The following is a 14,853-nucleotide window of genomic DNA, read 5'->3' as shown; positions in this document are numbered from 1 at the left end:
GGTGACATCAACGCCACAAATATGAACCCCACTTACCACCACAAGACAAAATACCAAAATTGGCGCATCTAAATAGGTGTGCCTTTTCTGGGTGGCTAGGGGCTGCTATTTTTAGGCTGGGGGGCTATATCCATGGCCCCCTACTAGCCTAAGAATACCAGCTCAAGCTGTCTGTTTTAGCTTGGCTGGTTGTCAAAAATTGGGGGGACCTAAGGTGCTCTTTTAGTTTTATTTAATTACAGCGAAGGTGGCGGCTGATGAATAGTCTATTCAGCGGCTGCCTCCTCTCGCTGTTATCAGCTGAATACAACTCTCAACATTGTCCCCTGCTGGCGTTGTGAGTTGTCTTCAGCACCTGGCGCTGGGAAACAGTGCTAACAGCACCGCTGCTTGCCAGAGGCCGGCACGTGTGATACTGATGTGGCACACGATTGAAGAACATAGGGAACAGGGAATATACAGTCACACGCAAGTACACACAAAACGAAATGGACACATACTTACATGAAGCGTGAAATGCAGTTTGTCACTCAGCTTCTGTAGAAAGAAAGCAAAAAGGCGGTGGCCCAGGCAAACTTCAGTGGTACCCCTAATATCAAAAGCCCACAAACGAACACCCAGCTTCTCTCATGACAAAGAGTTCAAAGATGTTGGATTCAATTTCTCCAAAAAATAATTTAATTGAGCTTCTAGAGAGAGAATGTGTTAGAAGGACAAGTTCAGCCCCTGTAGGCCCCAATCCACGTCTGACAGGACTAAATTTCTTGGTGCCGTATACAGGACACCATGAAAAGTGGTGCATTTTCTTTGCCAAGTCAGGGCTGGGTAGTCTAATGTAAACTGATGTTGAAAGACAAATGGATGTTTTACATGAAGCAATGAAATCGTTCAGACACATACTCAATACAAGTCCATACCTCTATTAATGCCCTGAGTAAAAATAAACTCATGTATCTGCAGCCTACATTTCACACTTCTGGTAAAAGACACCACTTCAATGGAGAAATGTGGTCATATCTGTGCAAAGATGGTTTCATTAACTGTTTGTTTCCAAGTTCTGTATTTTATACATTGCTCTCTGAGGCGTACACAAGCATATACTCCACCCCAAGCAAAATATAATTTTCAAAAAGCTGACAATCAGAAAGAAGGAAGTGGGTGACGCAGAGAGGAACTTCTGCAATAACTAACTTTTTACTAAACTTACGAGCAAAGGAACAAAGAATGACTCCTTCCGCCAATAATTGGATTATGGTGGCATTTTAAGATCCAGAAGACTGTCAGGAGGGAAGAATCACCACAGAAGGAATCCATATAACCATGGTAGGATGCTGTCTACTTACTTATGCATTGTCTTAGAAATGTGAATGTGCTCTAAAGATGAAGATTGGATCATACCCCTCACTTTCATAACTATGAATGATAATACGCCTAGACAATCTGTGGGGACTTGTGATTTAAAGGAAGCAATTCAAGGGTGATGAAGCGTTCCTTTAGTATTACTTTATAATAACTTTTATAGCAAATGTTTTTTTATTCCTTTAAATATGTTTTTAGATTAAGACTTTATAAAATAAGATGCAAAGAGAGGAACAAGACTGTGCCAGTTTAGCTCCTTTTAGTTTCTGCCTTCTTTTTTTGGAAAGGCAGCTCGATGACTATAATAATAATAATAATAATAATTTTTATTTATATAGCGCCAACATATTCCGCAGCGCTTTACAAACTATAAGGGTATGTGCACACGTAGAAAGCTCCTCTGCGGATTTTTCCGCAGCGGCTTTGATAAATCCGCAGTGCAAAACCGCTGTGGTTTTTCCTGTGGATTTATCGCGTTTCTATTGCGGATTCCGCTGCGGTTTTACACATGCGGTTTTCTATTGGAGCAGGTGTAAAAACGCTGCGGATTCCGCACAAAGAATTGACATGCTGCGGAAAATAAAACGCTGCGTTTCCGCGTGTTTTTTTCTGCAGCATGGGCACAGCGTTTTTGGTTTCCCATAGATTTACATTGTACTGTAAACTCATGGGAAATTGCTGCGGATCCGCAGCTGCGGAAACGCTGCGGATCCGCAGCAAAATCCGGAACGTGTGTGCAGCGCCCCAGAGATCTGGTCGTTGCAGTATGACCCTCTGCCACTAAGGGGAGTGATGGTACGTCTGATGGCACTACAGGAGTTCTCCTGACCAGGTATCAACAGAACACATTACACTTCACACTCCGGCCACTAGGGGGAGAAAAAGGCTTTATTTATTGGGCCACTCCTCACACTGGTAAAACTAGGGGCTGGGGAGGAAGTTAGTCAGAAGCTGACTGGGTTGGATTCAGGCAACATCCCGTGGCAGGGGGTGTTGCAGGGAGAAGACACAGGGGGGTCCCTGTCAGGCGTGGGAACCTGGCAGGTGCCTAGCAAACAGAACAGAACGTAACGGAACCGCGCCTGCACTACCTTGCGGCGGTATCCTAAGAAAGAGACAAGAAGGGAAGGATATTGTGGAACAGTGTAAACGAGATCAAGCACAAAGGAGTACCCATAGGAGTCGTGCCATGAGACCGAGGCAACATCCTACTGAGGCGCGTAGCCGGTGGCCGGAACACCGCGAGAGTAACTGACTCTAGGCCTTACCTCGAACTCCGCAGGACAGTTAATTATAGGTTGGCTGTCTACCTTAAATTTCCTATGAAGACATAGGGGGCAACAGTGGGAGAGGGGCGTCTCTAGGGTCCCGGAAGACCTCCAGGCCTTCCCATCATACGGGTGCGTCCTAGCCAAAACATACTGGGGGACGAGAAACTAGCAACATCTGGAACTAAAGAAAGAGAGAGAGCTGTAGAGAACAAACGAATGAGAACAGCAGTTGTGAGGACTATTCCGAATGCTCAGCAGGGTAGGACTACATCACACAGGCGCTATTGGTAGGCAACGATTTCCATCTGTGAAGGAAACTCTGGAAGTGCCCATCGGACAGGCCGGTCTCAGATAGCCCTGTTAAACGTGCTCTGGATTGAGGATCCTGAAGTCTTCAGTAAAGAGGTAAAGAGACTGCAACCCTGTGTCCTCTTTATTGACTGCACCTCACACCATCACCATCCACCTTACTGGGAAGCCCTGGGGACATACTTCACCTGTGGGAAGGTATACCATCCAGCTGCCATTCCATCACCCCAGCGGACCCCACAGCAGCGTCGGTCATCCTGACCGAACACCACAGGTGGCGTCACGAACCCCTGACAGACTGCACCACCTTTATTGGACGCCCCTTAGAAGGGTCGCGGACCGGGTCTAGCCACCGTGACAGCCTCAGAACCGAACCAGAGAGGCCCGGTACCGAGAACTCGTGGCCCTGTGTCTGGGGGCGATCCATGTGCACATACCCTAAAGGGCTCATTCACATGACCAAATGCGATCTAACAAAACATTGGATTGTGCTCGAACCAATGTTATTCCATGGAGCCGTACACAATATTTTTTCTCGGACCAGGCCAGTAATCGCAGGATGCCCAAGTTTGATTGAATATTCGGATCGCACTCGGCCATACAAGTCAATGAGTCCAAACATGACATCCGAGTGCAATCTGATTTTCATGGACAGAAATAATGGAGAAAATGGAGACTTTTTTCCCCCATCTCCTCATCTGAGAAAATTGGATCACAATATGATCACAATCTGATAAAACTCTGATAAGAGTGTGATTAGAATAATTGTCACAATTCTCTTCGATAAAAGAATATACACTGCTGTGACCCTAGCGTTATGCAAGTCAATTAAAGCTGAGAAATACCGATAGTCCCCAAATGGGCATGATTCCCAGCTTTGTCACCTATTGGTAATTGTCTCTGAGATCTGCTGACACGACTCTCTGATTTTGAGTTGGTATAACATATTTTTAGAATTGTATTTTTTCTTGCTTTTTTGTTTTGTCCGCTTATAAACAAAGCAAATAAGTAAAAAATAAGCATAATATGATGCGTTGTTAAAATAATAGATTTTTTTGTAATAAGTAAGCGGTCTTCCAATTAGTGTCATTTGGCCACTATGACCACATATCCTGGGATTGGGAGAACCTCTATTTGTTTTAATAAAGGGATACTCTACATATGAGCCTCAGCCACCCCAGCTAGCAGAGAATAAAAATCCCATTCTAATGATCACTGGTAGTCTAGCCTGACATTTCAACACCACAACAAATTAAAAGGTTAATATTATTTGTGGAAACATTGCTATTTGATACTCATTTGTTATTCAAGGTTTATTATCTCTGTTAACACTAAACAGTAAGATTATATTTTCTGAGTTCTAGGTAAACCACATTGCAAAACAAGGAAGCACCTATAACCTGGTTTTGCAAATATCCTGTATTTTCTTCTGTACATTGTATTGGTGGAAATAAAATTCCTCATTTCCTATTCCTTTGCATGTTTGTCACACTTAAATGTTTCAGATCACCAAAACAAATTTAAATATTAGACAAAGATAACACAAGTAATCACAAAATGCAGTTTTTAATTGAAGGTCTTTATTATTAAGGGACAAATTCAAACTTACAGGACCCTGTGTGAAAAAGTGATTGCCTCCCCCCAAACAAAAACATAAATTAATGGTGGTTTATAACATATTTGGGAAGCTGAGTTTGAATTCCCTAGCCACACCCTCAGCCTGATTACTGCCACACCTGTTCATAATCAAGAAATCACTTAAAAAGGACCTGCCTGACAAGAAATTCTGAAAAAAAGGAAACAAAGTAATTGTAGTCTGGAAAAGGATTTAAAGCCATTTCTAAAGCTTTGGCACTCCAGCGAACCACAGTGAGAGCCATTATCCATAAATGGCAAAAATATGTGGTGAACCTTCCCAGGGATGGCTGGCCAGCCAAAATTACACCAAGAGCCCTGCAACGATTCATCCAAGAGGTCACAAAAGACCCAGCAACAATATCCAGAGAACTGCAGGCCTCACTGGCCTCTGTTAAATGTCAGTGTTTATGACTCCACCATAAAAAAGAGACTGGGCAAAAATGTACTGCATGCAGAGTTCCAAGACGAAAACCACTGCTGAGCAATAAGAACATAAAGGCTTGTCTCAGTTTTGAAAGGAAATAACTTGATGATCCCCAAGGCATTTGGGAGAATACTCTGTGTACAGACGAGACAAAAGTTGAACATTTTGGAAGGTGTATATCCCATTACATCTGGCTTAGAAGTAACACAGCATTTCAGAAAAGGAACATCATACCAGCAGTAAAATGTGGCGGTGGTAGTGTGATGTTCTGCAGCTGTTTTGCTGCTTCGGGCCCTGGAACACTTGCTGTGGTAAATGGAACCATGAATTCTGCTGTCTACCAAAAATCCTGAAGGAGAATGTCTGCCATCTGTTTGTGACCTCAAGCTGAACCGCACTTGGGATATGCAGCGGGAAATGATTCAAAACACCATAGTAAGAACATCTCTGAATGTCTTAAGAAATACAAAATTTAAGACTTTGGAGTGGCCTAGTCAAAGTCCTGACCTTAATCTGATTGAGATGTTGTGGCATGACCTTAAAAAGGCGGTTCATGCTCGGAAACCCCCCAATGTGGCTGAATTACTACAATTCTGCAAACATGAGTGAGCCAAAAAAATTTCCAGAGTGTTGTAAAAGACTCATTGCCAGTTATCACAAATGCTTGATTGCAGATGTTGCTGCTAAGGGTGGCCCAACTAGTCATTAGGTTTAGGGGCAATCACTTTTCACACAGGGCCCTGTAGGTTTGGATTTCTTTTTCCCTTAATAATAAAGACCTTCATTTAAAAACTTCATTTTGTGTTTACTTGTGTTATCTTTGTCTAATATTTTAATTTTTTTGATGATTTGAAACATGTAAGTGTGACAAAAATGCAAAAGAATAGGAAATCAAGAAGGGGCAAACCCTTTTTAACACAACTGTATATTAATGTACAATTATTTCTTATTGTTTTTTAATCAGGACCTAGATTGTGGATATTACGAATGAAAGTGCTCATTAGATGTAATCGTTAACCCAAGTCATAACAGGAAATGGCACAGCTCTGCCCAGCTCTGTTGTTTCAGTGATTACAGATGCTTCCTTTAAGAAATTGAAAAGTAATTCTATAGCTAGCCAAATTTACCATAAATATATGTATGTAGAAAGCCCATATACAGATTTAAAAATACCTTAAAGGAGTTGTTCACTACTTGGGCAACTCCTTCCTAAATGCTATACTCCCACAAGTAAAATAGTACATACTCACTTCATGCAGAATGTCGTTCCTTTGACGTCGGCGCCAGATCTCCCAATGCCCATGTGCCACACAAGCACTGCAGCCTATCAGCAGTCAATAATCGGTTGTTTCACTTACACTTCCTTTCAATTAACATTGGACATCAGTTTTATAATAAAAATATACTCACCCAACATTATATCCTCCACCACCAGGAAGCGGGAGGAATGGAAAGGGGAGGGGGAAGGGGGAAAGAGCAGGGAAAGAAATAGTTAACCATTGCTCTGTACTTTTCTTTTGAACCATATTCACACTGTGGCACCCTAACCATGATCCTGCTTTACACTTTTTATATTTTATATAGTGTTATTGCATTTTTATGCATCTAACAGATGTATTTGAGTAATTTAATCTCTCCTTGTGGCAGAAAAGTGTAAAACAGGATCAGGGTTAGGGTGTCACAGTGTGAATATGATTCTAAACAAAAGTACAAAGCAAGGGTTAAATATGCACATGTTTAAACCTTTTCCTTCCTTGCCCTCTCCGCCTCCTTCTTACTCGCCTCATAAAAAATTTCAAAAAAGTATAGTTGTGGTACTTCTAAACTCATAAAACGCTTTGCATACAGTGCAAATCCAGAAAAATATTATAGGGAGGGTCATCCATACACCCATACACAAAGTGCAAAACCAGGAAAAGATTATAAGTAGAGTTATCTATATACCCTATAAGGCAAGAACTGGTGGGTCTCATTCAGATATAGAACATTAAAAACTCTTTATGTGATGCTATCATCTGGTGGTGTTATCAGAGTGAGCCTGTCAGCACTTTCTGTTGACAAGCAAAAGCGCCTGTCTGTTATGATCAGTCTGGTCCCACTATAAGCCCACTCAACCAAGACGCTAGTGGCAGGGCAACACAACACCCCCAAGGTATAGAAGGACAGCTCATGCGAGGTGCTCACCTCTCCTCCTTGGTTGGGCAAGGAAGCTTGTCCCCTGCCACTAGTGTTGTCTGATGGGACTTTTTCAACATATTTTCCACAATGGCTTTCTGGCATAGCACCATTTTAGAAGACCTCTCCACCTCAGAATGGAGAGATGCCAAGTTCTCCTTGTAGCATGGGTCTATTAGGGTTAACAACCAGTACTCTTTTTGCCAAGATAAATAAAACGTGAGGTTCATGGGAAAGGCAGCAGTACATAAAGCTGAACAGATGTGCCACTAAGGCAACACTTCCTTGTCTCCACCATGATGACACCCTTCATCTCCTCCTCCATGTAGGAGATACGGGACGAAGCTTGTGTGGGTACTAGAAACTAGCTCCTGTTCCTCCTCTTTCTCAGCCTCCACCTCCTCATTATTACCCAATCTGCACTGAGCAGATGAGATGAGGTAGGGCTGGGGAGTATTTTCCTGTCTCATGTCTTCCACCTTCTTCACCTGGTCCGCATGTATGGCTTCATGTTTAATTGTGAGCAGTGACTGCTTAAGTAGGCCCAAAAGTGGGATCATTGCTCTAATTATGGCATCATTGCCCCTCCCCATTTTTGTAAAGTCTTCAAAGTTTTACAGATCTGCACAAATGTCAGACATCCATTCCCACTCTTCAGTTATTATGTGCGGGAGCTTACCAGAATACCAACGGGTCTGTTGGAGGTGGTATTCCACAACTGGCCTCTGTTGCTCACAAAGCCTTGCCAGCATGTGGGGAGTTACAGTGCATGGTCATGTCGCACACAAGTCAGTAAGCAGGCACTTGCATATGCTGCTTTAGCACTGCCAGAGTGGTGGCACCTGTAATTGATTTGTGTAAGTGGGCACTGACGGGGCGTACCTTGACCAGAAACTCTGACAAATCTGAGCATGTTTTCAGAAATTACTAAACTACTAAGTTGAGCATGTGGTCCAAGCATGGTAAGTGTGTGAGCTTGCCAAGCTTCACAGCCACCACAAGGTTATGGTCATTGTCACACACGAGCATGCCTGCTTGTAGGTTCAGCAGCAAAAGCCACAGATCTGTTTGGTCTGCTATTCCTATCAATAACTCTGCCGCAGTGTGCGGTTTGTCTCCTAGACAAATTAGCTTCAGCTGAGCCTGTTGCCCTTTTGCTGAGGCAGTGCTGCAGAGCTTTCAGATCAGATGTTGATGACATTCAGTCCAAATCCCGACCAGAACCCGTCTAGTGGGCATGGCCTCGATCTATTCACTTGCATTGAGCGATGCTGTGCCCCAACTAGAGGCACGGCTGTCTAGTATGAAGTGAGGCCGAGTCCACTGGACAGGCTCTGACCAGGAGTATGTATAACGAAAACATACCCTCTGATCCTGGCTAAGAAATCGGAAAATCCCTGTAGCGCACAGTGCGTGATCTGGAGGGATTCATAAGTCTGCAGTCACACAGAGTAATACTTTGCCGTTTCATGGTGTCTTAATGACCTTTTGCACAAGTGAATTAATGGGCAATGCTAATGGCTTGCCTATTGTTATGGCTGTAGTTTTCCAGAAGCCATATGGTCATTAAAACTAAGCAATCCATTAACATTTAATTTCTAATAGTCGCACGGCTAGCTACTGCAACATTTAGGAAGTGGCTTCTCAGCAACTGCATCTCAGATGCATGCTACAGCCATGTACCATAGCCTCAATTAAGACAGATTTGTACACAGATTTAGGCCTGTTTCACACGTCAGTGTCTCCGGTACGTGAGGTGACAGTTTCCTCACGTACCGGAGACACTGACGCACGTAGACACATAAAAATCAATGCATCTGTGCAGATGTCATTGATTTTTTGCGGACCGTGTCTCCGTGTGCCAAACACGGAGACATGTCAGTGTTCGTGGGAGCGCACGTATTACACGGACCCATTAAAGTCAATGGGTCCGTGTAAAACACGTACCACACACGGACGTTGTCCGTGTGCAGTCCGTGTGCCGTGCAGGAGACAGCGCTACATTAACCACTGTCCCCCCCACTGGTGCTGAAGCCGCGATTCATATCTTCCCTGCAGCAGCGTTTGCTGCAGAGAAGATATGAATAAAAGTGTTTAAAATAAAGATCTATGTGCCCCCTGTGCGCCCCCCACCCCCTGTGCGCCCCCCCTGCTGTTCTGAAAATACTCACCCGGCTCCCTCGTTGGCTGTCGCTGCTTCCTGTTCTGGCCGCATCGTCTCCTGTATGCGGTCACGTGGGGCCGCTCATTTACAGTAATGAATATGCGGCTCCACCTCCCATAGGGGTGGAACCGCATATTCATTACTGTAATCGGCGGCCCCACGTGACCGCATACAGGAGAAGATGTGGCACATAGATCTTTATTTTAAACACTATTATTCATATCTTCTCTGCAGCAAACGCTGCTGCAGGGAAGATATGAATCGCGGCTTCAGCACCAGTGGGGGGGCCTTAAGCAGTATTTAAAAATTAATGATCAGTGCAGGGATTTAGAAAAAAGTCTGATAAATGGGGAAAGAGGAATATTTCTCTAATTTGATATATTTCAAGGTTTTTTTTATGTTCTTATGCACATTTATTGAAAAAAAGTTAAGTACAGTTACCATTTAATTGTAGCTAATCAAGAACCATGAGCAGATTTCTACTAGAGAGCTAATCAGTACCTACAGTATATCTTGCAAAAATAATCCTGCAAATGAGAGCATTGCCTTTGTTTGTTCCTTAACAAAAATTATAGAACAGAAACTCATAAAATCCCTATTGTCAGAAGCCTTGACCTTTCAACTTGTAGCTTGAAGTAGGGATAACTGAATGTAAAAGTAAGATACTTGTAAAAAGTTAATATTTTTTTCTCACCTTTTAGAAAATAAAATACTAAGACAATCTCATTTTCTGAGAATATTTTGCACATATCCTGAGAATTGTCTATATATTCTACACTTTAGTAATCCAAATTATTTAACTCCCATTGCACGTTAGATTTCTCAGGAAACTTTACAACCTTTCTGCTTTTTAAAACAACTCAATCAAAGAAGAACAATTTAAGTGGCTCAAAACTATTAACAAGTGGTTTCACAAAATTCAAAAGAAAATGCAATTTTTTAATAACTGCAGCGTCAGAATTATTCAACCCTTTTATGATTGGGAGGCTTTAGTACTTTAGTCTCTTTTGGATGTTGTAACCTTCTGCAAATGTGAAGCACAACCAGGTACAAACTTCTAGTTTTGTTTCTGAAGAATCTTAGCCCACTCCTTATGGTCAATGGCATCTGATTCACTAATATTCTCAGGTTTGCATGCAACTATCTTCTTCAAATCTCAGCAAAGATTTTCTATGGCGTTCCAGTCAGGTGATTGTGACGGCTACTCCAGAATCTTCAAGGATTTCTGATACCGAGATTTGGTTGACTTTGGGGTATGCTCGTGATTAGGGTTGAGCGACCTTGACCTTTTTAGAGTCGAGCCGTGTTTCGCGAAACCCGACTATCTTAGAAGTCGAGTCGAGTGGAATCGGCCGATTATCGCGAAAAGTCGGGTATCGCCCGAAACACGAAACCCAATGCAAGTCAATGGGGGAGCATAGTCGGCAGTGAGTGGAGGCCAGGAAAACACCAACACTGCCCATTTTAATGGCAAAAACATCCATTCTTGTTACAGAAGCTTGTCAATCGTAATTTACCTTATAATAATTGGAAGACATTTGAAATTGGGGGTCATTTGGCTAAAGTTGTGGGGGGTAGGGCTGGTTCAAGTAATTAGTGGGCCCAGGAAATCTGGAACACGTCACGGCAGTGGAGCAGGGAGAGGTAAGTATTTCAACTTTGCAAGTGCTGAGATCCTGAGCAAGCAGGGGGGGCCCACTCGTTGGCATTGGCACTGGCACAGGGCCCCTCAAAGTACAGCAGTGTGTTTGCACGGCGGGGGCGCCACCCACCGGCAGCAACACTTTTGCGTACTATGAGAGGCCCTGTGCCAGTGACGTCGCCAACTAGTATTCCTCCCCTCACCTGATGAAGGAACCTGCACTTTCATCTGCACCTTCCTCTTTGTCCCCGTGTAAGGTGGTATGGTATGCGGGAAGAGGAACCTGACTTTCAGCAGGGTCACAATCTTGCTGTGTAGCGTGCACGGGGAATTTTGCGTTATGGGTCAATGTACCAGCAGACTCATCTATCACTGGCTGGGCAATGGGCAGGATGAGGAGGAAACACAGATATAGGCCCAAAGAATAAAGTGGGCTAAATGCAGTTCAAAATTGGTAACACAGGACTAACCAGGGGGCATTGCAGTGGAGGACAACTGGAATGAGAGGCTGACACAGAGAGTAGGCCCAAATCAGTAAGTAGTCGAAATGCAGTTCAAAATTGGCAACCGTAGTAAACAGGTGGCACAGCTTTGTTCAGTGGAGGAGAACAGCAAGGAGTGGCAGACACCGATAGTAGGCCCCAACCCAACTAGTAGGCCAAATGCAGTCTAACATTAACAACTACTTAACGAGAGCCTGAAAATGGAATTTCAGGACAGGAAACCAGGAGAACAGCAAGGAGCGGCAGACACTGTTAGTAGGCCCCAAACCAACTAGTACGCCAAATGCAGTTGTTCCATTTAACCACTATTTAACAAGAGCCTGAAGATAGAAGCTCAGGAAAGGCAACCTGGAGAACACCTTGGAGTGGAACACACCATCTCTCTACACCCCATACCCAATTTGTAGGCCTAATGCAGTGTAGTTTGCAACAACTACTAAACGAGAGTCGGAAGACCGAAGCAATGGCGAGGAAACCTGGGGAACACCTTGGAGTGGAACACACCGTCTCTCTACACCCCATACCCAATTTGTAGGCCTAATGCAGTGTAGTTTCCAACAACTACTAAACGAGAGCCAGAAGATCAAACCAATGGAGAGGAAACCTGGGGAACACCTTGGAGTGTAACACACCATCTCTCTACACCCCATACCCAATTTGTAGGCCTAATGCAGCGTAGTTTCCAACAACTACTAAACGAGAGCATGAAGACCAAAGCAATGGCGAGGAAACCTGGGGAACACCTTGGAGTGGAACACACCGTCTCTCTACACCCCATACCCAATTTGTAGGCCTAATGCAGTGTAGTTTCCAACAACTACTAAACGAGAGCCAGAAGATCGAAGCAATGGAGAGGAAACCTGGGGAACACCTTGGAGTGTAACACACCATCTCTCTACACCCCATAACCAATTTGTAGGCCTAATGCAGCGTAGTTTCCAACAACTACTAAACGAGAGCATGAAGATTGAAGCAATGGAGAGGAAACCTGGGGAACACCTTGGAGTGGAACACACCATCTCTCTACACCCCATACCCAATTTGTAGCCCTAATGCAGCGTAGTTTCCAACAACTACTAAACGAGAGCATGAAGATCGAAGCAATGGAGAGGAAACCTGGGGAACACCTTGGAGTGGAACACACCATCTCTCTACACCCCATACCCAATTTGTAGGCCTAATGCAGTGTAGTTTTCTACAACTACTAAAGGAGAATCGGAAGACCGAAGCAATGTGGACGAAACCTGGGGAACACCTTTTAGTGTAACACACCATCTCTCTACACCCCATACCCATTTTGTAGGCCTAATGCAGTGTAGTTTGCAACAACTGCTAAACGAGAGTCGGAAGACCGAAGCAATGGCGAGGAAACCTGGGGAACACCTTGGAGTGGAACACACCGTCTCTCTACACCCCATACCCAATTTGTAGGCCTAATGCAGTGTAGTTTCCAACAACTACTAAACGAGAGCCAGAAGATCAAAGCAATGGAGAGGAAACCTGGGGAACACCTTGGAGTGTAACACACCATCTCTCTACACCCCATACCCAATTTGTAGGCCTAATGCAGCGTAGTTTCCAACAACTACTAAACGAGAGCATGAAGATCGAAGCAATGGAGAGGAAACCTGGGGAACACCTTGGAGTGGAACACACCATCTCTCTACACCCCATACCCAATTTGTAGGCCTAATGCAGTGTAGTTTGCAACAACTACTAAACGAGAGTCGGAAGACCGAAGCAATGGCGAGGAAACCTGGGGAACACCTTGGAGTGGAACACACCGTCTCTCTACACCCCATACCCAATTTGTAGGCCTAATGCAGTGTAGTTTCCAACAACTACTAAACGAGAGCCAGAAGATCAAACCAATGGAGAGGAAACCTGGGGAACACCTTGGAGTGTAACACACCATCTCTCTACACCCCATACCCAATTTGTAGGCCTAATGCAGCGTAGTTTCCAACAACTACTAAACGAGAGCATGAAGACAAAAGCAATGGCGAGGAAACCTGGGGAACACCTTGGAGTGGAACACACCGTCTCTCTACACCCCATACCCAATTTGTAGGCCTAATGCAGTGTAGTTTCCAACAACTACTAAACGAGAGCCAGAAGATCGAAGCAATGGAGAGGAAACCTGAGGAACACCTTGGAGTGTAACACACCATCTCTCTACACCCCATAACCAATTTGTAGGCCTAATGCAGCGTAGTTTCCAACAACTACTAAACGAGAGCATGAAGATTGAAGCAATGGAGAGGAAACCTGGGGAACACCTTGGAGTGGAACACACCATCTCTCTACACCCCATACCCAATTTGTAGCCCTAATGCAGCGTAGTTTCCAACAACTACTAAACGAGAGCATGAAGATCGAAGCAATGGAGAGGAAACCTGGGGAACACCTTGGAGTGGAACACACCATCTCTCTACACCCCATACCCAATTTGTAGGCCTAATGCAGTGTAGTTTTCTACAACTACTAAACGAGAGTCGGAAGACCGAAGCAATGTGGACGAAACCTGGGGAACACCTTTTAGTGTAACACACCATCTCTCTACACCCCATACCCAATTTGTAGGCCTAATGAAGTGTAGTTTGCAACAACTACTAAACGAGAGTCGGAAGACCGAAGCAATGGCGAGGAAACCTGGGGAACACCTTGGAGTGGAACACACCGTCTCTCTACACCCCATACCCAATTTGTAGGCCTAATGCAGTGTAGTTTCCAACAACTACTAAACGAGAGCCAGAAGATCGAAGCAATGGAGAGGAAACCTGGGTAACACCTTGGAGTGTAACACACCATCTCTCTACACCCCATACCCAATTTGTAGGCCTAATGCAGCGTAGTTTCCAACAACTACTAAACGAGAGCGTGAAGATCGAAGCAATGGAGAGGAAACCTGGGGAACACCTTGGAGTGGAACACACCATCTCTCTACACCCCATACCCAATTTGTAGGCCTAATGCAGTGTAGTTTGCAAAAACTACTAAACGAGAGTCGGAAGACCGAAGCAATGGCGAGGAAACCTGGGGAACACCTTGGAGTGGAACACACCGTCTCTCTACACCCCATACCCAATTTGTAGGCCTAATGCAGTGTAGTTTCCAACAACTACTAAACGAGAGCCAGAAGATCAAAGCAATGGAGAGGAAACCTGGGGAACACCTTGGAGTGTAACACACCATCTCTCTACACCCCATACCCAATTTGTAGGCCTAATGCAGCGTAGTTTCCAACAACTACTAAACGAGAGCATGAAGATCGAAGCAATGGAGAGGAAACCTGGGGAACACCTTGGAGTGGAACACACCATCTCTCTACACCCCATACCCAATTTGTAGGCCTAATGCAGTGTAGT

The 14,853-nt window shown here is 44.3% G+C and overlaps 1 protein-coding gene across 1 annotated transcript in view; it reads left to right on the top strand.

The window, feature by feature from the left end:
* The first annotated feature begins 1,186 nt into the window (after nt 1-1,186).
* MYO1F (myosin IF) overlaps nt 1,187-14,853 on the top strand; it is a 363,040-nt gene continuing 349,373 nt past the window's right edge. Inside the window, exon 1 of the mRNA XM_069741645.1 lies at nt 1,187-1,323. Within this exon, the coding sequence (XP_069597746.1) occupies nt 1,321-1,323 (3 nt within the window). The 5' untranslated portion in view covers nt 1,187-1,320. The remainder of the gene's footprint in view (nt 1,324-14,853) is intronic.

Source organism: Ranitomeya imitator, chromosome 1, assembly GCF_032444005.1.
Source record: "Ranitomeya imitator isolate aRanImi1 chromosome 1, aRanImi1.pri, whole genome shotgun sequence".
NCBI lineage: Eukaryota > Metazoa > Chordata > Amphibia > Anura > Dendrobatidae > Ranitomeya > Ranitomeya imitator.
This window is presented reverse-complemented; position numbering and strand designations above follow the sequence as displayed.